At 51.3% G+C, this 21,099-nt stretch overlaps 1 protein-coding gene across 1 annotated transcript in view; it reads left to right on the top strand.

Annotated features, from left to right (window-relative positions):
* The first annotated feature begins 6,165 nt into the window (after positions 1 to 6,165).
* The window catches only part of LCP2 (lymphocyte cytosolic protein 2), a 41,131-nt gene continuing 26,197 nt past the window's right edge, over positions 6,166 to 21,099 (top strand). The window contains exons 1-3 of the mRNA XM_080676662.1: positions 6,166 to 6,427; positions 10,976 to 11,038; positions 15,270 to 15,316. Of these exons, the coding sequence (XP_080532788.1) occupies positions 6,350 to 6,427; positions 10,976 to 11,038; positions 15,270 to 15,316 (188 nt within the window). The 5' untranslated portion in view covers positions 6,166 to 6,349. The remainder of the gene's footprint in view (positions 6,428 to 10,975; positions 11,039 to 15,269; positions 15,317 to 21,099) is intronic.

Here is a 21,099-nt window from a genome sequence, read left to right on the forward strand (position 1 = left end):
AGAGGGAGATAGAAACACCAATGATGAGAGAGAATCATTGATTGGCTGCCTCCTGCACACCCCCTACTGGAGATCGAGCCAGCAACCTGGGCATGTGTCCTTAACCAGAATTGAACCTGGGACTCTTCAGTCCACAGGTCGACACTCTATCCACTGAGACAAACTTTTAGGGCTTAAAAGCTCTTTTTAAATGTGCTTTTCAAATTGATTTTAGAGAGAGAAACATTGATTGGTTGCCTCCCCCATGCACCCAGACTGGGGATCCAACCCTCAACCTGGGCATGGGCCCTGATCGGGAGTCAAACCAGAGACCTTTCAGTGCCTGGGATGGCACTCAGCTGAGAGCCACACAGGCCAGGACCTGTTTTTATTTTTAATTTTTAATTAGAGAAAAAACAAGAATCGTTATTTTACGAAAACTCAAAGGCAAAATATCCCTTCTTTTACAGCCTAGTAAGTATGGCACGGCCTGTTCTAGGTAGACACTGAGTGAAATTTCCTCCTTGGAAACTGCCTCTCTCAGTGGAAAGCATCTCAGCGTCAGACAGGTCTGGTTTCACAGCGTGCATTCCGCCCCTGATCTGTGGGCCCTTGGACGAGCATTTTTTCCTCCCAAGCTTCTCTCTGTGATCTGTGACATGGGGATGCATGCTTCCACCTCCCCTTCACAGAGCACTCAGAAGGATTACAGGATGTAACGGGTATGAGAATCTAGCATTCATTTTCCCCAAACCCTTGAGGCCTCCTTGAAGGGTTGGGTAGACAAATGACGTGTTTTCTAGATGCATCCTCTTCTCCCCAAGCCCCTAGCCCACTCCTTCTAGGGGACTCACTGTCTTTGTCCCCCATTCCCTCCACACTGCCAGCAACACACTCACGGGAAAGCCCTGATGCTCACGGACTGTGAGCCCTAAGGAGCTGGTGAGACCAGCAAGGGCCCCTCCTGGGACAGTGTATTGGGAGATGCACTCTGTCCGGGTCAAAAGTCCACAAGGTCAGATGAACACTGGTGGGCAGGGCACGCTTATTCTCAAGGCAGGGAATGCAGCCCACAGCAGGAGCTCCACGGCCACAGGGGCACGGGCCACAGCACCAGGCAACAGGTGAGGCAGGAAAGTCCAGACCCAAAGTCATCCGCTCGGTGACAAGCCAAGAGGAAGGGACAAGTCATACAAGTAGAACAGATGGAAAGCCCCCGGTCATGAGTGGCATCCTTCCCTGCACCTCTGAGCTGCGGGAACTCGGGCAAGTGAATTATGTCTCGGCGTCTGTAAGCCTGGAGCACTGCTGTCTGCACGCAGGCCCACCTGCAGGGCTTTGGTGAGGATCAATCGTAAGAGGCGGGAAGAGCTGGACCCACGCTGGACTGTTGGGCTCGTTGGTCAAACCTCAGCCTCATCTCAGGGGTGCACACGCGCTTTGGGGCCCACTTGGAGGTGCAGCCAGAGGAGGCCACAGTCGCCCCTCTGGGCTGCAGGTAACATTGTGTTTGCTCTGCTTGCATCCACCCTCCCCTCCCACCCCGCTGCCCTCTCCAGCTGGCCCGGAGGAGGAGGGGACAAGCCTTTTCCTCTTCTATCAACTGAGAAGCCTGTCTCCCCCTCCGCTGCCCCCTGCCCACACCCCAACCACCCTCTCGGGCCTGGGGGTTTCCCTGGGAGCAGAGGCCTCTGAGGATCGGCTGCCCAAGTCAAAAACAGGGCAGGCGAGGGAGGGAGGCTTGGCAGGAAGTCCAAATAAGCACTTCCTCCCACCCACCCTGAGCTTCGGCGGTGCCTCAGCTCAAACAGAAAAGAGAGAGAGGGGATGAAAAACATATGTTTTTTGAGAAGATTGAAATTGTTAACTCTGAGGAAGTGGAAAATATTGCTCCTCGAAGTCTGGCCTGTGGCAACTGGTTCATCCTCTGTCATGCTTATCCCAGGACGGGGGAGGGGATGGGAAGGGAGGACTGTCCAGTCTGGGAGGGAGGAGGGTCTTGGTGGCTGACAGAAGACAGGGCAGTGTGGCTGGCACGAGGCCCTCGCCCACCTGCCACCCCACAGCCTCCAGGCGCGCCGGTGAGGACAGGGATGCCGCATGGCAGGCCCATCCCTCGGGGCACACCGCTCTGAGGCCGACACCCAATTCTGTGCCTTCCTGTGTGGCCGCTGGTGTGTGGAGCTGCCCTGCCAGGGCGCAGCCGGGACCCCCTTTTCCCTGGTGGGTGCAGCTTTGCCATCCAGAGGATTCCACCGGGTAGATGGTGCTTCCATTGCCAGCCTCAGAGAATGGGGGAGAAAACAGTCCCCTCTCTGTGAAGGTGACCGTCCTCGTCCCCGCTGCAGGCAAACCCACACAGGCCCAGAGAAAGTTCCAACAGCAACAGGAGAGGCTGGGGTGAGCCCACGGGGACGCGTTCTCTGCGGTCCCCCACGGGCCACGTGCCGCTGCCTTCTCCTCCGTCCTCCAGCCAACACCCTCTTTCAAACCAAATGCAAAGTAGCACATCCTCCCACCTACCTCCTAACTTCGTAGGTACCTTTCCCAAGAAGGTCGACACATGGTCCCCTCCAAGGTCTTTACTTTCCATTCTCTCCTGGTCCCTGAGTGATACTTCCTTCCCCCCCACCCCCCCACCCACCCACACACACACAGAGGCCGAGGCTCCCAGCTCTCTTTTAATGAACTGTTCTTTCTCTCACCTTTAAAATTAGCTGAAGAAGGCAGTTATCCCCCACCCCGCCACGCATTCTGCTGTGGGTTAGCGGGAGCCAGAGGGACCCTCAAGTCTGGACAGGGTGTGGTGGGGCAGGGAGGATATTGGGGTGATGCCCCTCTGGGTTGCAGTGTGCTGCACCTACATCTATTTTTGACCCTAATATTGAAATCTCCAACTTATCACTCCCTGCAAGTATTGCGTTTTTGTCCACAGGCCCTGATGCATTTCTAAGGTGCCTGTCCCGTGCACCCCGTCCCTGTGACCTTGCACGATGCTGCTGTTACTGTGCTCAGCGTCTATTGGACCCTGCGCTAACCCTGAGCTGCAGAGTCCAAAGCCTAAGAAGGCCTCTCCTAACCTATCAGTTTGCTTCTTTATGAGTCTGGGGCTTCTTTTCCTGGCTGGGAGAGAGAGGGATAGGGGAGGGTCCCCCACCCCACCCCAGGCCACAGCTGCTCCCTGCTCTGCTCTGCTTCATGTGTGAGGCCAAGACTGATGCTCTTTGGAGGATGGATGTGAGTTGGCCCGGCCTTCCCGCTGCAGCATCCCATCTGCCGCGGGCTGTGTGCAGAGGCTGCAATTGTTCCTGCCCATTTTACAGATGTGAAGCCTGAGCCTGGGCCAACGAGCCAGCCTGCACAGGGTCACGTGGTCCTCCTGACCCTCTTCCCCCCCCATCCCCCCAGGACTAACTGGCCCTGCCCCTGGGCTTTCTAGAACCCTCTGGCCAGAGACAGGAGATGTGAAACTTGTGAGCATTGGGAAATCCCCGAGGAGAGGGAAGAGGAGAGGCTCCAGGCCGGAAGCAAGCAGCTTCCCCTGTGTCACCTGCTCCCGCCTGCCCAGCTGCCCTTCCTGAGAGGTGGGCATGGGGCCCTCTGGGGAGGGGTACCAGAGGCCTGCCTCGTGGAGAGGGCTGTATCCTCTCTTAGCTTGTCACTATTGACAACCTACATTGCTCTCCATGGAGGCAGGCAGGTAGAGCGGAAACCGCGCAGGCTCCTGAGACGGAGTTGGGTTTGGATCCCTCCTCCACTTGGACAGTTTACATAACATCCCGGAGCCTACGTGGCACGGAGGTAAAGGAAGGTGGACTCAGAGGGGTCGGTGGCAAGTAGCTTTAGCCCTCAGAGCCTTAGTTTCCCTTCTGCAAAGGAGGCATAATTGCGCCAACAATTCGATAAGAGAATCAGCGCCAAGTCCTCAGCCCTCCCGGCACCTAGGAGGGGCTGGCTCCTGGTGGTTCTTAGCGCCATCACCACTGTCACCAGCTTTCCCGATTGCTGTGTCCCTCTTCTGCATGGGCTCCTTGGATCGTCCATCTTGGCCACATTTATTGGACAATTCTTCCCCCGAAGCCTAATATTTAGCTATATCTTCGATCTAACATTTGCAGATTTTTATTTTCCTGAATGGGGGATGAACATCATTAAAAATAGTGCTTCTACTTTTAAGGATGATCTTGAATGTTCCTTTCCCCAGGTACGGAGTGTTTTATTTGCTCATGAAGTACACCCCAACACACACATACACACACACACACACACAGAATGCCCTCCCTCTATTCCACCTTCCAAGGCCCTGTGTAAATCGCAGCTCATTCCACGGCATCTTCTTTGATCACTCTACTTGGAAGTGATCTCTCTCCCTCTTTTCAAATGGCTGCTCTTTCGGGGATTTGAAAAGCGAGGCGACCTCTCCCACTGTGGCTTTTGCAGAGCACGGCCAGTGACTGCGAGCTCTGAGCTCCAGGCCCTGAGAGGAGCGCTCGGCCTGGGCTGCCTCGATGGATGCCCCCGCTCCCTGTGAGGCGAGGATGATGCCAGCTCAGGTGCGTGGGCCACTTACATTAAGGTGCCAGGCCTGGGAGGAAATGCAGATGTCACCGAAGCTCAACGTGACCTGCGAGGCTGGTGCATCACAGGGACGGCGGGGCCCTTGGCATCTACATGGGATGGAAGCGGTGCATGGCCACAGCTCCCCCTGGAAAAGCTGGGGGAAGGCATCGCCTCGGGGACAGTGTGGTGTCACTTGGGAAGTGCAACAGAGCTGTTTCTCTCCTCCTCATCGGAGCTGATGGCCGTGTGTGTGTGTGTGTGTGTGTGTGTGTGTGTGTGTACACGCGCGCGCGTGCGTAGGGAGTAGATGAAGCCATAAACTTGTGTTTAGAGGCTGCGATGTAGCATAAATACATTTGCCAACAAAGCTCTCAGACTGTGGGAAAGCACAGAGTCTGAAAACATCTACAGAAACAGCAGAGTCCCCTCCCTGTCTCGAGGCCACTCTAGGGAATGTGTCCTTTGGATGGAATATACGGAGGAAGAAATAGTGAATAGAATATATGGCAGCATCAATATCAATCTTTTTTTTCTTTTAATTTTTTTTTCCTTTAAGTGAGTCTAGTTCAGCCGTGGGCAAACTATGGCCCGCGGGCCGGATCCGGCCCATTCGGCTGTTCTATCCGGCCCACGGAGCCGAAAGAGCGGAGGGTTCTCTTGCTCTCCCCTCCGCTCCTTTACTTTGAATGTATATTAGTTCACACAAACACTCCATCCATGCTTTTGTTCCGGCCCTCCGGTCCAGTTTAAGAACCCATTGTGGCCCTCGAGTCAAAAAGTTTGCCCACCCCTGGAAATGCATGTAAGTTCCATGTGTTCGTGAAGCAATGCCTCTGTTTTCCTGTTTTACAGACATGGACACTGAGATTCCAAGGTCTTAAGTCCTCACCCACGTTGCACGGCATGGAAACTATCACACGAGCCTAGTCTGCCCCGTGCAGCCCCTTTCTCAGCGCTGGGTCCCGACTCTCCCACTCACTCACAGAGAACCCTCTGGCAGTAACTCTAAGGGGGCAGCTGAAGAAATCTCAACTTTATCCTTGCAGGGGTGGGGAACCTTTCTTTCTGCTGAGGGCCATTTGGATATTTATACCATCATTCATGGACCATACCAAAGTATCAACTTAAAGACCAGCCTGCTATATTTGGTCAAACATTTAATTCGCTCACCCCTAATGCCTTGGCGGGGTCAGACCAAATGATTTCTCCGGCCTTATATGGCCCGCGGGCCGGACATTCCCCACCCCTGCTAGAGAGAATGAGGAGGGGTGGTTGGAAAACACGAAAAGGCCCTGCTGCTTCCCCTGGCAGTTCACTGATGTGGGAGATTGTCTATATTTTAGGTCAACTGTCAAAATAGATTTTCATCTGCAAAGACCCAGGCAGGCGGGAATGTGGTGTAGACAGATGAGCCGGGAGTTTGAACAGAAACGTACTTGGACTCACACTGGGGTCCAAGTCCCCTTCATGCCACTCCCACGGGGCTGTGGGGAATTACCACCCGTGGCTCGCGGGGCCTCTCCAGCGGGGAGCCGGCTTCCTTGTTTACTTATTTGGTGCCCAGCAGAGGAAGTGGTAAAGGAAACTTGCTGAGTCGTTTTCTGAGAAGAGACCATATTTGTTCGCGGAGGAAGCGTTGCTTTCTGGGATCTGGCTGCGGCAGAAAAGACGTTGGCTCCGACAAGGCTGCTCCAGAGGGTAACTGGGCGTGGGAAGAGCCAAGGACACCCCCACGCTCTGGACTGGGGTGCTCCGTCCATGGGTGCGGCACCCAGGCTCAGCTTGTGAGCGTCCTCCCCGGAGCGCAGCCATGGCCTTGAGAAACGTGCCCTTCCGCTCTGAGGTCCTGGCCTGGGACCCCGACAGCCTCGCAGACTATTTCAGGAAGGTGAGCCTTGCTCTTTGGTGGTGGGGGGTGGGGAGCTGGCAGTGCCCTCGGGGGGCGGGGAGGGCTGGACAGAGGCTTGAAGGTGGAGTCCAGGCAGAATGCAAAAGGCATGAAAGATAGCAGCGAACTTCCAGCCTCGCGGTCACCTCACCAGTTGAGCAAGTACCGTTAGATATGCCTACACCACCGAGTGTTCCCGCAATAAGATCAGGGGAGAAGGGAGGTCCTCTAATGAATGTGTACCTACTATGTGCCAGGGCTTGAGTGTGTGCTCTCCAGGCACTGTCTCATTTCACACTCCCCAGGACTGTTTAACAGCATCTGTCCCCTGGCTCAGCTGCAAAATTAGCTCCGGGAGGTTAAATGGCCCAAAGCCCCAGGGACTACATGTGACAGAGGCAGGATTCCAGTCTGTTGCCTGCCTGGTTTCAAAGTCCAAGCTCTGAGATATAGAACTGCTCTAACCCCTAGTGAGAGCGAGGCTCCTTATTAGAAAGGGAGAAGTGCCCTGGGCAGGGGGAGGGGAAGGCCGTGATGAGCAGTGCCCGAGGTGGCAGTCCTTGTTCATCGCCCTGAAGGAGGGTTCCTCGAGCGCTTATGTGGGACAGCATCTCCTTGGAGCTTTATGAGAGTCTTGACAGGCAGCTTAGAAAACTGATATGATCCCAGGTTACAGCCTGAGGCTCCGGCAGAGGAAGAGGCTCAGCCAGAAGGGTCAGAAGTGAGCTATGGCAGAGCTGAGACCAGAATGTTGTTGTCCTGCTTTAGCACAGGAGATGCTCGAAGATCCCCATGCTTCGTCATCTGCTGGTGGGACCACAGGTCACATAGAGGCTTGGGCAGATCCCAAGCCATGTGACTCAGTTAGGGACATTCTCTCCCTGTCCAAGGGATACGGTGTCTTGTGAGGGACATTTGACCTTTTGGCACCTGCACCTGAGGAGGCTGGCCTCACATTCAGTTGACACTCCAGACCAGTGGTCGGCAAACTCATTAGTCAGCAGAGCCAAATATCAACAGTACAACGATTGAAATTTCTTTGGAGAGCCAAATTTTTTAAGCTTAAACTTCTTCTAACGCCACTTCTTCAAAAGAGACTCGCCCAGGCCGTGGTATTTTGTGGAAGAGCCACACTCAAGGGGCCAAAGAGCCGCGTGTGGCTCGCGAGTCGCAGTTTGCCGACCATGGCTCCGGACCGTCATACAGATGAGACTTTAAAGCCGAGGCCTTAGAGGTCATCTAAGTCCCACTCTGTTTTTCCTGGGGTAGCACAAGCTCCCGAGGTCACACAGCCAAACTGGGGTCTTTACTGTCACTGTTCTTCCCTGACCTCAGGAAGAACAGTCTGAAAATGTTGAATCAGGTGTGGCATGATGGAGACACAGCCCGTGAGGCCTGCTGTTGCTGCTTTTGGTGCATCTCCTTTCTGTTCTTTTTCCCTCCAAAAGGTCATCTCACCTTAGGTTTCAGCATTGTGGTTGCAAAGACGGTTGGGAAAACTGACTTCTGAAGGCTATTTCTAAATATTTTTTCTTAAACGTAGACCAAATGAAACAGGGCACCCGGAGAAATTTGCCAAGGTTTCTGTCAAGCAGCATGTTGGCTCAATAACGAAAGGAGAGAAGGATTGAGAATTAGGGAGGGAAACCAGGGCAGGCTGGGAGGCACAGATAGACGCCATCTCCAATATGAGAAGAAGAATGCACAACCCGGTCCAGCCACAGAAGAATCCATGGTCAAGTCCCCCTGGCACAGGGAGATGGACCCCAGGCCAGGGGTGATTCAGGGAGAGGTCTCTGCCTGAGCTGGGGAGAGGGAGAGCTTTCTTCTCGGAAATCCCACACCCCGGGTCAAGTCCACAGCACCAGCACAAAAGGACCAAAGTGGGGAATGAGGAAACTGTGGGGCCTGGAAGTCCCCCCAGAGACACAGATAAACACCCTTCAGTCCCCCCGAGAGAAAATACCAAATGGGGATGGATCTTAACCGTCAAATCTCCTATTTAAAACCCTGACTGGCAGGCACAATTTCTAATGAAGCAGTGATATCAGGCCCCCCTTAGAGACACATCCCCAGCCAGCTCTGGAGTCAGACATACCTCGGTTTGAATCCTGATTGTGCCACTTGCTAGCTGGGTGACCTTGCCTTCGTTACTTGACCTCTCTGTGCCTCAGTTTCCTCATCAGTATAATAGAGATTGTAACAGTAACTAACCTCGTGGGATTGTTGGGAGAATGAAAGGAAGGAAGGTGTGTGAGAGGGGGCAATTGATGATCAGCAGAGAGGGAGCAATTGATGATCGAGCTTCCATTTTTCCTGCTCTCGTTGTTGGTCCCCAGCTGGGTGCCCAGGCCCAGGCAGACTGGCAGGTTCTTGTGTCTTATTGTCTCAGGTGCAACGTAGCTCATCCTCTGTCTGGAATGTAAGCCCCCAAGGAGGATGTAGGCCATGGTTTGTACTTCATGAACCCCTCCAGGTCCTTTTGACTCAGGCCATGCCGTAGAGAAGGCACTGGCTCAGAGCCATGAGTTCCGGTCCCAGCTGTGTCCCCAGCTCACTGTGCGATGTTAGGCCCCAGACTCAGGCCTTTCTGAGCCTTGGTTGTCCCGTCTGCCACACCAGGTACCTGCTCTAGCTCAGTGCCAGCTAACACTGCGTGCTCATAAAAGCCATCTAAGTATTTGCTACAAATATAGATTCTAGCCCCCAAGTCCGGATATTGTTAGATCAGAATCAAACTCCCAGGCAGGCCCCAGTCTGCAAGGCTGTCTGTCTATCTAGAGGTGAGGTCAGCATTTTGCCAAATCTGAGAGGTTCATCTGACAACGATGACAGTGAAAATGATGAATTAAAGGCAGCTGACTCTTCTAAGAACCACTTACAGCTCGGAGCACGTAGATAAGAGGGATGCTCAGGGCTCCTCGGATGCTGCGTGCTTTCCACGCTGACCTCTAAATCAGCTTTTTCTGAGCTTTCTAACATTCATCCTACCCTTCCAAGCCAAGAGGTTACAACAAGTGTGCTTACTTCTTAGTCTTGTTGGCCATAAGAAAAGGTCACAGTGTTAAACCTGTGCCCAAGAAGGCTGCCACAAACTGTGCCACACTTGTAAGGAGAACCAAAGATTCTAAAGGACAAATATTTCACCTTAAATACTCCATCCCTACACATCAGATTAGAGAAATTCCCAATGCAAATTCATATGCTATTGCAGACAAGGTAACAGAGACACCTGATAGGATTGTTGATGGATGTGACTCTTTAGGAAAGCAACTGAGACCCTCAAAATGATCATCTCTTGTTAATCCTGTAACTCTATTCTGAGAATCTAACTTAAACAGTTTCTCTTAACACATTGCACACCAGTGGTTTTATTGCTAGCTTTACCCAGTGGCCAGATAAGTTTCTATTGAACGAGTGCAAAAAACATTTTACAAAGTACCATACTTTAAAAAGTTATTAGCTTGTAAGAAATGTAATAAGTAACTTCAAAATGCAATGGGTATTTAATTTTAAGGCGTGCCTTTAACATTTATGTAAAACACTGTGTAATAGGAAAACACGAGAATGCTCGTGATCCGCCCACAATGTGTTAAGTAGAAGAAAACAAAAATGGATGCTAAAGAATGGCCTTGATGTCCTCTGATATGATCATTAAATGACTAAGATTGGTTTAATACTAAACAATGCCTGCCATAGAGCAAGCGTTGGATAATTTTCAGCAGTTCCTCTTATTATTGGAACAGCAGTTTGGTAAACAATCTAGATGTTTAGCAACAAGAGGTCAATGAAACTAATGTTTAAAATAAATTTGCAATAACATGAGGCAGTGCTTATATCGCCTGAGGGTAATTTTGAGAAAAAGTCAGGCTCACAAGATTGAATATAAATTATAACCTCGGTTATGTTTATTTTATTTATTTATTTATTTTTAATATATTTTATTGATATTTTACAGAGAGGAAGGGAGAGGGATAGAGAGCTAGAAACATTGATGAGAGAGAAACATCGATCAGCTGCCTCCTGCACACCTCCCACCAGGGATGTGCCCGCAACCAATGTACATGCCCTTGACCGGAATCGAACCCGGGACCCTTGAGTCCGCAGGCCGATGCTCTATCCACTGAGCCAAACCGGTTTTGGCACCTCGGTTATGTTTAGAAGTGTGCTCAGAGTGAAAGCCTGGAAGGAAACACACGGCCATGTCCACCGAGCTTGTCTTTGGGTGGCGAGGCAATGAGTGCTATTTATTTCCTTCTTCCTGATCCTCTCCACTTGCCTGAGCAGCAGAGAAACCTTGAAGGCACTCTCTTTCTGAGGGGTTGGCCCCAGAGCTTTAGACCGAGGCAAGTTCTCCATTTCACAGAGTCCCACGGGATTAGTGAAAGCAGGGGTGAGGTGGGGACGGGCCCTCTCTTAGACAGGGGAGGGAGCGGGGAGTCTGGCTAGCCACAAGTACCACAAATTGCTGAGCTTCTGGGCCAGGCAAGGGAGGGGAACCAATGGCATGATCCTGCCACTGACAGCACCTTCCTCTCCTCTTCGCAGCTGAACTACAGGGACTGTGAAAAGGCCGTGAAGAAGCATCACATCGATGGGCCACGGTTTTTGGTAAGTGCTGCTGGTCCGACACATGGAGGCCGGAGCTGTTCTGTACTTTAAACGATGGCTGCAGGGTCAACTGGTCTACCTGTCCTTGAGGGTGCCCAGGATCAGTGCCTGTCTGCAGGATCCCCACACAACCTTTGCCTTCTTCAGAGGTTTTGTATGAACCCCTCTCTCATCACCGCTCAGGATCCTCCTATGCAGGGTACCTCCCATATCTTTCACTGATACCAAGGTACATTCCAAAGTCAAAGTATAAAGAAGAAACCCAATATAGTTAAAACCACACACACACACACACACACACACACACACACACACACCTTGAAAATCTATTCAAATACCACCCATACTTTGAGAAATCCAAGTCCAAGGGAGAAAAGGCCATCTGGGAGAACAGAGGGAGTCTTTTTTTCCCATCTCTCATTCTGGGGTACATGCTCCTGGAGTGGGATAAAGAGTGGGATCGCCCTCATTATTTCAATTACATCTCTATTTCTTGCTACTAAATTCACAGTTTTATGCCAATTAAACACATGGGATATGGCTCTCTCCACTCCATTATGTTGCAAACCACTTCAAGTGGAGACTAAGATGCATCTGTATATTAAGGACTAAGCCTTTGAATGGAAGGGATGCAGATCTAATGGTGGGGACAGAGGCATTGGGTGCTGGTTGGGGGTGTGGTCTGAGCATTTCCCCTGAAATGACACCTTTGCCATTTCCCCTGAAATGACACCTTTGCCATGGGTAAGAGAGACCCTGACTACACAAATGCATCCCCAATCTTCTTGAATCCGTTCAGTGATGGTGAGCTCGCTGCTACCTATAGTCATTGGCCCCTTTCTGGGCAGCATTGAAGTCTCATGCTGAGACCAGACCGCTGTCCCTATGGGTCTGAGTTTTGCTTTCGGTGTCATGTAGGACGTGTTTATTCACATCTGACAAGTATTTCCCTGAGTTCTTCTTACACACCAGACCATTCCCTGTGCTGGGAATACAGGGATGGTTAAGATGTGACTTCTGCCTTCCAAGGGCTAGTTTTAGCGCAGAAAGGGATCTTGAGGCGGGCTCCCACCACCTCGTTTGCAATTGAGGAATAATGCACAGGGGTGTGATGGGATTTGTGTGAATGCACACACTTAGCAATTGGACTCAAGTGCACATTTTAATGCAGCCTAATACTGCATGAGTTTTTAACAATGCTATTTCTCCATATTGAGCTTTCCCCTAATAGAACTCCTGGAGTTTTGTTGTTATTGCTGTTCTTGCAAATTACTGCTAAACCCAAATGTTCCCTTCTGGCGCCTTTAGCACTGAGAACAGAGACCTTTTGGGGCTGAGTGGGAAAGGGGTAAGATAGCCGTGAGGATAGTCCTGATGGCCTAGCTCACCTTGAATAAACACGTGCCCGCTGACTCCCTCCTCTGTTAACGAGCACGTTGGACGGGGTGATGGTCCTTCCAGCCTGTGGGTCTCCCAACACTCCCCGTGGGAGTTTCAGGCCTGTTAGGACCGGTTGTTTCCTGGGTCAAGAAGTGGTATCTGAGCCACTTTGTCACCTCTGCTCCAATATCTGGGACCTGCAGACCCGCTGCATATTCTGATGATTCTATAAATAGCGAAGGGGAAGGAGGGTGCTCAGAGCCAGGAGAGCAGGGAGCAGAACCCAGTGGCAGCCCCAGCAGCCGGGGTACTGAAAGGCAGCTTCTGCTTAAATCCGCCCTCCACCCCAGGCGCTCTGGATACAATGTGGGTTCTGATCTGAGCTCTAATCTCTTGTCTATCACTCCTTCCAGCTTTAGAGTATCCAGGACCATTCTCCATTGAAGGCAGAGTGAAAGGCCCATGTGTTTTTCCCTCCCTCCCTCCCTCCCTTCCTTCCTTCCTTCCTTCCTTCCTTCCTTCCTTCCTTCCTTCCTTCCTTCCTTCCTTCCTTTCTTTTCTCCATTCTTCCTTCTTTCCTTTATTCTTCTACAACATAGGAGGTACCATGTTTCTCAGGTCTGTTCTGCTACCATTTTGTTTCCTTGTGAGAAGGGTGAGACCTTGTCTTTCCTCCCAGTTCCCGGCCCTGTTCTGAAGGGCTCCCTCTTCCCTAACAGTTGCTGCTCTGTCTCCAGCCACGCTCACCTCCACCTTCTCCTTCCAGAAGGTTGATGAAAAGGAAGACGTGTGTTTAGGGAGGTGTGTGGTTGCATGTAACAGGAACATAATCACAGTGGCTCAGACACATCAGGGTTTATCTTTCTCACATGGTAAAACCTTTAGAGGTGGGCACTCGTGGCTGGTGAGCTGCCGAAGGAAGTCATTGAGAACCCAGGCCCCATCCCGCTTATGGGAAAAGCCTGTGGCTTCTGTCCTAATGGCTGCAAGATGGCTACTCCGTCTCCAGGCATCACATCTGCATTCCAGGCAGGAGGAAGGGGGGGAGGGGCAAAGAGTAAAAGGTGCTAAAGTGCATGGGGAATGCATCCTCCTTGTTTGCAGGAAAGCAGTAACTTCTAGAAGCTCCATCCAGTAGACCTCAATTATCTCTCTGGCCATACTGAGTCCTGTGACCTCAGCCATCTGCAAGAGTGTCTAGGGTATTATGTATTTTGAACAGGACACCTTTGTTACCCTGAACAAAATGCAGGTCCTGTCAGTAAGGAAGAGAGAATGGGCATGGGGCAGATAAGCATGGGCCATGTCATCCCTCCATGTGGGGCCATTCTGCAGCTTTCCTCTCTCTCCTGCCCCTCTTGAGGATACACTCAGCATAGAGTCATATTGCCCAAAGCCATAAGTCTAACGCTGAGTCATCCTACAAGTAGCCCAGAGTTTGCGGGAGGCGTTTGAAGGAGGTGGGGGAGGGGATTACATCACATAGCAAAACTGCCCAGTAAACCCCTCTCATCTTTCCTCCCAGCTCCTGGCCCTATTCTGAAGGGCTCGCTCTTCCCTAACATCTGCTGCTCTGTCTCCAGCCACGCTCACCTCCACCTCCTCCTTCACTCTCTTCCCGGAGTTCCCGCAGCATCCGACCCCGGCTTAGCAAACCCGAAGGGGGTGGCCAGCCGCCTGGTACTCGGCCCCCGGGAGGCCCTCCCCTCTTCATACCACACTCTGGACATGAGGCCTAGTACATCCCTGGGAGGGTGGGGTTTGGCAGAGTTGGCGCCACTGCTCAGTGATATTGACGGAGATGAAGATGAAGAAGAGAAGTTAAGAAGCTTAATGGAAAGCCTGATTTTTCTCAAGAATCTTGGCAGATGGCTGTCCCAGCACTGATGCACGTCTGAGGAGGGGCCTGCCTGACCCCAGAGCTCCCGCCCAGGCTCTGGCCTCAGTTAGAATGCCAGTGCGGCCTTTGGGCTCAGCATTGGTTCTACAGAAAGTGTGCCTACCCTCTTCTTTTCTGTTCCCAATATTGCACCCCTGCCTCTCCTCCGCCCTTTCAGCCACCTTCTCTCACCCTCCTCCCCTCCAACACAGGCTCCTGGACCCTCAAAGGGCTCGGACATGGGAGGAGGGAAGCTGATAGGAAGAACGTTGACTACAGATGCTCTATCACCCACAAGCTGAAATTCCCTTAACCCCCCGCAAGCCTCAGTTCCTCATCTACAAAATGGGGACATTGGCAGTTCCCACAATACAGGGTGGATGTCAAGGTTAATCAAGGTGCTATAAGGCAGAGCTCCGGTTCATCACAAATATTATTTCTTCCTTCTTCCCTTCTCCGTTCCCTCAGGAAAGCCTCATTGTTGCATTCTCACATCTAGAGAATTCTGTCAATAAGCCTGGTGAAAGAGGCTTTTGGGGTGCAAGGGTGGTATGAGGCCCAGATTCCTTCTCCAAGTCGGCTTCTCACAGCTGCTCAGCTCATACACAGATTGAGGGGCCCTGAAGTCTGGGGTAAGGGCCTTAGACGGGAAGAGGTCATAGCATGACAGATTCGGCCCACCAAACAAATTCTGTTTGGTCCACAACTCAGCTTTCATTGTGCTTGTTTAAGTCAAGATTATTTGTCAATAGAACTCAGGAAATGGTGTTCCCTTTGAACAAGGTAGATCCAGCAACACCAGGCCCACAGGCCCTTATGCAGCATCTAGAAGTTGCCCACTTCGAGCGGGTGGGCGGTGTACTCTTCAGTGTGCCGCAGTCCCCACCACTCCCTATTGCCTCACACCTGACTCTACTCACCTGGCCCAGAGCCCCGCCAGGGGGTTGTAACCGACCTGTGTCTTCATTTCAGAACCTGACAGAAAATGACATTCAGAAGTTCCCTAAGCTCCGGGTGCCGTAAGTATTCCCCCTGATTCGTTGGGTGGTTTGGGGAATAGAGGGTGGAATGGGGAGTAATTCAGGGGGAGCTGAGTCAGTGATCGCTCACTGTTGGTTTGAAACAGGGAAGGGAGTGAAGGCAAGGGCAGGGTGTGGGGAGGAGAAGTTACAGGGTGCGTTGGGAAAAGGAAGTAGCAGGCGCAGCCCAGCTGGCACGCTGTCTGCTGTTGCCAAAGACAAGCCCACCCTGCGCCATGTCTTCATTTCCTCTCTTCCCAACGGGCGGCTTGGGCCTGTGGAAATACTGCCAGTCAAGTGATCCGAGGTTTCACTGTGGCGTCATCACAGACTCCGTGATTGCTTAAGTTTTCTGGACCTTGGTTTTGAGCTCAGTCAAAGGAGAGAATGAGCTCAGCATGAAGAATGGCGAAGAGCATCCTTTTGTCTGTCAGTGCTGACTGCTTGCGAACGGTGGCAGCGAGGGGCACTGTGTTGAGAAGAGTCCCTGGGGAAGGGCCACATGATCCATTACTGAAGTCTGACACGGGTGCTGAAATGAGAAGCCCAGCGTGCCTAGTGCACCGTGTGTGCGTTCCATCCCTCTAGTAAAGGTCCCACAGCCTCTGATGCTTCCAGGAGCCAGGCAGCTGATATAAATGTGTAAAATGACCAGGTTGAAAAATGCAAAGCCCTATTAATTTTTTTTTTCATTTTAACACCTTTGTGTGTGTTTTTTAATATTGATTTCAGAGAGAAAGGGAGAGGGGGAGAGAGAGAGAAATATCCATGATGAGAGAGAATCATTGATCAGCTAGCTGCCTCCTATATACCGCCCCCCCCCCCACTGGGGATGGAGCCCAAAACCCAGCCATGTGCCCTGACCAGGAATCCAACCATGACCTCCTGGTTCATAGGTCTATGTTCAACCACTGAGCCACGCCAGCCAGGATCATTTTACCACCTATGAATAAGACATGGGTATGGAGACATATTTCTTCTCTATAAGAAAAATAATAGCACAATTATGATGACAAATGAGGTAATTGACACAAAGCCTCATTGGTGGTGAACAGTAGGGAGTGGTGGAGATTGTGGCAAATCAGAATTATATTCTCCACCCACAGAGAGCAGCAACTACTCAGCTCCAGTCAATGTGGACCCAAGAATGCTCAATCTCTGAATTTACCAAAAGTAGCTAGATAGCTTGGCTTTATTTGATTTATCTCAATTTTTAAATGTTGGCTCAGATATTGTTAAATATTGTGAAAGTCTAAGTAAATATATCTCTGAGCTAGATTTCATCTGGGGGACACAAGTTTGAGACCAGTATTCTTGACATTCTCTGAGGTCCTTTCTCTTGTTCCAAGGGTCTCAGAGCTCATACTAATAAAAGGGAAGTAGGGCAATGGAGTGGGAGGCCGGGAGGTCTCTAGTAAGTATGACTGCTAGAGAAGGTCAATTAAAGGAAACAGGACCCTCAGGTTTCCTTCATTGGAAAGGGTGAAGGAAAAAAGAGATAAAGATTTGCTTTCGGCACTACCTATCTCCACAGCCAAGTGTTGTTGAAGAATGCTAATTCTTCCCAAGGGTTTTCTCTAACTACATATAGCAGCTCTATAAATGTAAATGAAATGGAAAATTCAGTTCCTCAGATACTAGCCACATTTTGGTGGCTGATAGCCACATGGAACAGGTGACTACTGTGCTGGAGGGTGCAGACAGAATATTTCTATGCTTATGGAAATAAAATGCTATAGAAAAAATACCATGGTTCGATATAAAGAAGAGAATTTAACACATAGGCGTCAGAATTGGTGGCTGGTCAGCCAGAGCTAGCCTGCAGGCAAGGTAGGTTTGATCTACACGGGGTTTTAAAATCAAAGTATGTTTCATAAAATCTGGCTTCTTTAGAAACAGACAGAAGCTTCGGTAACCCTGGGCTCATGTTATAATGTGGGAGCAGTCAGCTGGATCTGAGTGTCGACTGCCCTGTTTAGATAGGGGGTGTGCTCCCCAGTTCACTACGTTCCCCACCACCCCCTAAGGTGCTCTAGTCATTTCTAGCGTATGAATGGAAACTTTTGCTTTCTGACCAACAAGAAGTGATGAGACCAGATTTACACTCCCACCTGAAATAACCAAAATAACTAGACAAAATATATGAAACAGTAGTTTTTAAGACATGGGATATCAGACAATGAGAGGTGGAAAGCGAATGTGGTGGTGGTGGTTGCTCCCTGCTTTGAGGGAGTCTCCAGGCCGTGGCAGGGGACACAGGTGGAGTCTGCTGAACTCCTTGAGTTGAGGGGACAGGGCTGAGGGTCCAGAAGGCGAGAGTTCACTGAATGCCGATCAGAGAAGAGAGAGCTGCCCCGAGGAAATGCCCTGGAGGACTGCAGGGGTCCCTCTGCAGCAGAGCTCCCAGTGGAGCGGGCCGTACGGAGACGTCCTGAAAAGAACCACCCAACATTAGAGGGAATAGCGTCCAGCCATGGGGCTGGACATGGTGCCTGTTCTACCGGCCAGACTGGAGAAACCTCCGATTCATAGTCACTGGGGAGAGGGAGTTTTTAACAATAGAAGGCCTTGCCTCAGTCGTGGGGGATGATTAGCCCCAGTCTAAAAAATGTCTGTCCCTACCTAGCGAGTCTTAACAGCAAGACTGGAAAAGCAAAACGAAACAAAACACACCCACAAAGCTCGGAAATACTTATCAGAATACAAAAACATCCATCACCCAACAAAGCACAGTTCACAATGTCAAGCATCAAATCAGAGATGAATGGGTACACAAATCAGCAGGAAAGTCTGACCTATAATGAGGAGAAAAACAATGCATCGAGACTGACCCATAACCGATACGGATAGTAGACTTAGCAGACAAGGGCAATATAACTGTGGTCCATATGTTCAGAAAGTTAAGTTGAGGCTTGAGAAATACAAAAGGACCCAAAGAGAACCTTCTAGAGATAAAAATGACAATGTCTGGGATGAGACATGCATTGCTTGGGATTAACAGCAGATTAGACACTGCAGAAGAAATATTAGTAAACGTGAAGAATCAGCAATGGAAACTACCCAAAATGAAACACATTGCTTTATTAAAATAAAACAATAAAGAGTACCAAGGAACTGTAGGAAACTTCCAGTAGCTTAATAGATGTGGAATTAAAGTCCAAAGGAGAGGAAAGTGTAGAGAGAACCTACCTCAAAGGGTCAGTAGGAACGTTAGAGGAAATAATGGGGAGATAATAAAATGCATGGAAGAAGGGTCGGCTGTTCTTATTATTCCATGCAAAATCCCCATGAGCACTATATTAAAGTTTCACTAATTATCCTATCCTGGTAAGGGTGTGTGTGTGTGTGTGTGTGTGTGTGTGTGTGTGTGTGTGTGTGTGTGAAGAATAGAAAGGCGTGGACTTTGGAGCCAGGGAGAGCCAGGTTTGAAAGCCAGCTCTGCCTCCTCCAAGCTGGGGCAGTCACTTCAACACTCTGGCCTCGGCTTCCTCATCTACAGAGAGGGAAAGAGCCAACCCTTGGGAGCAGTGGATTTTCAGGGAGGCAGCCCGCGTAAGGGGCCTTGACACATATCGATAGTCACCCCTTACTCATTCCCATCCCTTGCCTGTAGGTCCATTTGCCCTGATCGTTACCCGAAAGATCTGTGAAGGAGAATTTGTTTATGTGCAACAGACCAAAACCCGATTGCGCTCCTCTGAATCTACTTCCTTCCCCCTGATTAAAGTCAGTATTAAGCAGGGTTTTTGTCACAACACGCATGCTGGTGAGAAGGGCTTTCTCTGTCTGCAGATGTTGTTGGTCTCTCATAACACAGTGTCTCCCAGAGACACCCCAAATTCTGCAATGGGGGACAGGTTTCAAATAGGAAAATGGAGCCTCCTTATAGAGGGCCTAGTCCAGCCGTGGGCAAACTACGGCCCGCGGGCCGGATCCGGCCCGTTCGGCTGTTCTATCCGGCCCACGGAGCCGAAAGAGCGGAGGGTTCTCTTGCTCTCCCCTCCGCTCCTTTACTTTGAATTTATATTCGTTCACACAAACACTCCATCCATGCTTTTGTTCCGGCCCTCCGGTCCAGTTTAAGAACCCATTGTGGCCCTCGAGTCAAAAAGTTTGCCCACCCCTGGCCTAGTCCAAAATCAACACACAGCTAGCTGAGCAGGAGCTGGGTAAGCCGGTAAAATGCATGATAAAGTCTGCTGGGAGGTTATTTTAAAACCCATCTTGTAAGTTTTATATTTAAACCCACAGGGAGGGCCAACGCCTTGCCTGAGGTCACAGGGTGGGCCCTGCCCATGGACAGGACGCCGCCGTCAGACTCTGGGTCTAATGTGACGAGGAGATGCCAGACGGGCCCCTGCCACGCAGCGAGCAGGGGTGCAACTGGGCTGGAGCAGGTCACGGCAGGGTGTCACCTGCTGCAATGGCCTAGCTTCCTATTGGAAGGTTCAGCCCCTCTTCCTCAGCCAGTGAACCCCTAAAAATGAGACAAAGAAGAGAACTATGTCTACCAGCTGCCCAGCCCCCTCCGCCTGGCTCCCTGGCTCTGAGTGAGGCGTGAGGTTTGTGGGAAGGAGGGGGAATGAGTCACCTCCGGCCACTCACTGTCACTTGGTCCTCTGGGGGGTGTGGGAGTGGAGGCCAACTTACAAAGTTTGCACACAGAGGAAGCCACTGCCTTCCTGCCCTGTCCCCCCCCCTCCGCAGCGTGGTCCCAGCTGGCTGGGAAGGTGTCCTCTGAGGCCCTCCAAGGGAGGAGGACCCCAGAGCCCAGGTTTTGCTGCAAACCAGAAGGGCGGGCCCTGCTCCGCTCTCTCAGCTCTTCGCTTCTCTTCTGCTGGGGCCTGTGGTTTGGCATTTCCTTCCTTAGCCTCCAGCCTGGCTGCTGAGGACACTGGTGAGAAGCGACACCTCCACCTCGCAGGGCAGGCGGTCCTTCTAGGATCAAAGCAGCCCCGTGAGTCAGAGCCCAGCCAGGCTCTGCAGGGCCAGGTGGGGGCGGTGAGGTGGGCCGCCCCACCTTCCTCAGGTCACGGCTGAAATGTCATCTCAGCAGGAGGCCTGCTCCTTCCCAGCTGCACTGCACCCTCCCCTGCACCCTGTCCCCGCCCTGTCCCACCACGGGCATGTTTGTATACACAGGTCTCACCTAGTGTTTCACTTCCCCTTAAATGTTCATTGTGCATTGTCTTCTCTCTGAATTAGCATGGAACCTCCTTGATGGCAGGGAGCTTTGTTTGTGCACTGAGGTGCCTTGAGCCGTTCCTGGCACATTGTTGAATGGAGGGGGGACCTCTAACCTGGCCACAGGCCGGACACCACCAGGCCTCCCTGCCTGGATTCCCTCTGTGGAATCCTTCCATCCCCCAAGTCAGAGGGAGGAGAGGGGCCCTTAGCCTCTCACAACAATCACTTCAAGGAAACAAAGGAACCATGCCCAGGTGACACATGTCCCCCGTGATAGCCAGAAGGCCACTGGGAAGCCCCAGGTGTTTTAGAGTTCTTCCCCTCTGGGCAGCCAGTGAAGTGTGAAATCCCAACAGGGACATTGTGGCCCAGGATTAAGCACGGCCCTCCCCTTCTGTCCTCTGCAGTCCCCATTGCCTTGATCACGATTAGTTTAGCTGTCAATCTAATGAGGGAGGAGGGTTTGGGCAGTAGTCCTGGGAGCCTGGAGAAGCGTGGGTCTGGGGCAGGGGTGGGCAAACTTTTTGACTCGAGGGCCACAATGGGTTCTTAAACTGGACCGGAGGGCCGGAACAAAAGCATGGATGGAGTGTTTG

Source organism: Plecotus auritus (genome assembly GCF_963455305.1).
Source record: "Plecotus auritus genome assembly, chromosome: 6".
In the NCBI taxonomy this organism is placed as follows: domain Eukaryota; kingdom Metazoa; phylum Chordata; class Mammalia; order Chiroptera; family Vespertilionidae; genus Plecotus; species Plecotus auritus.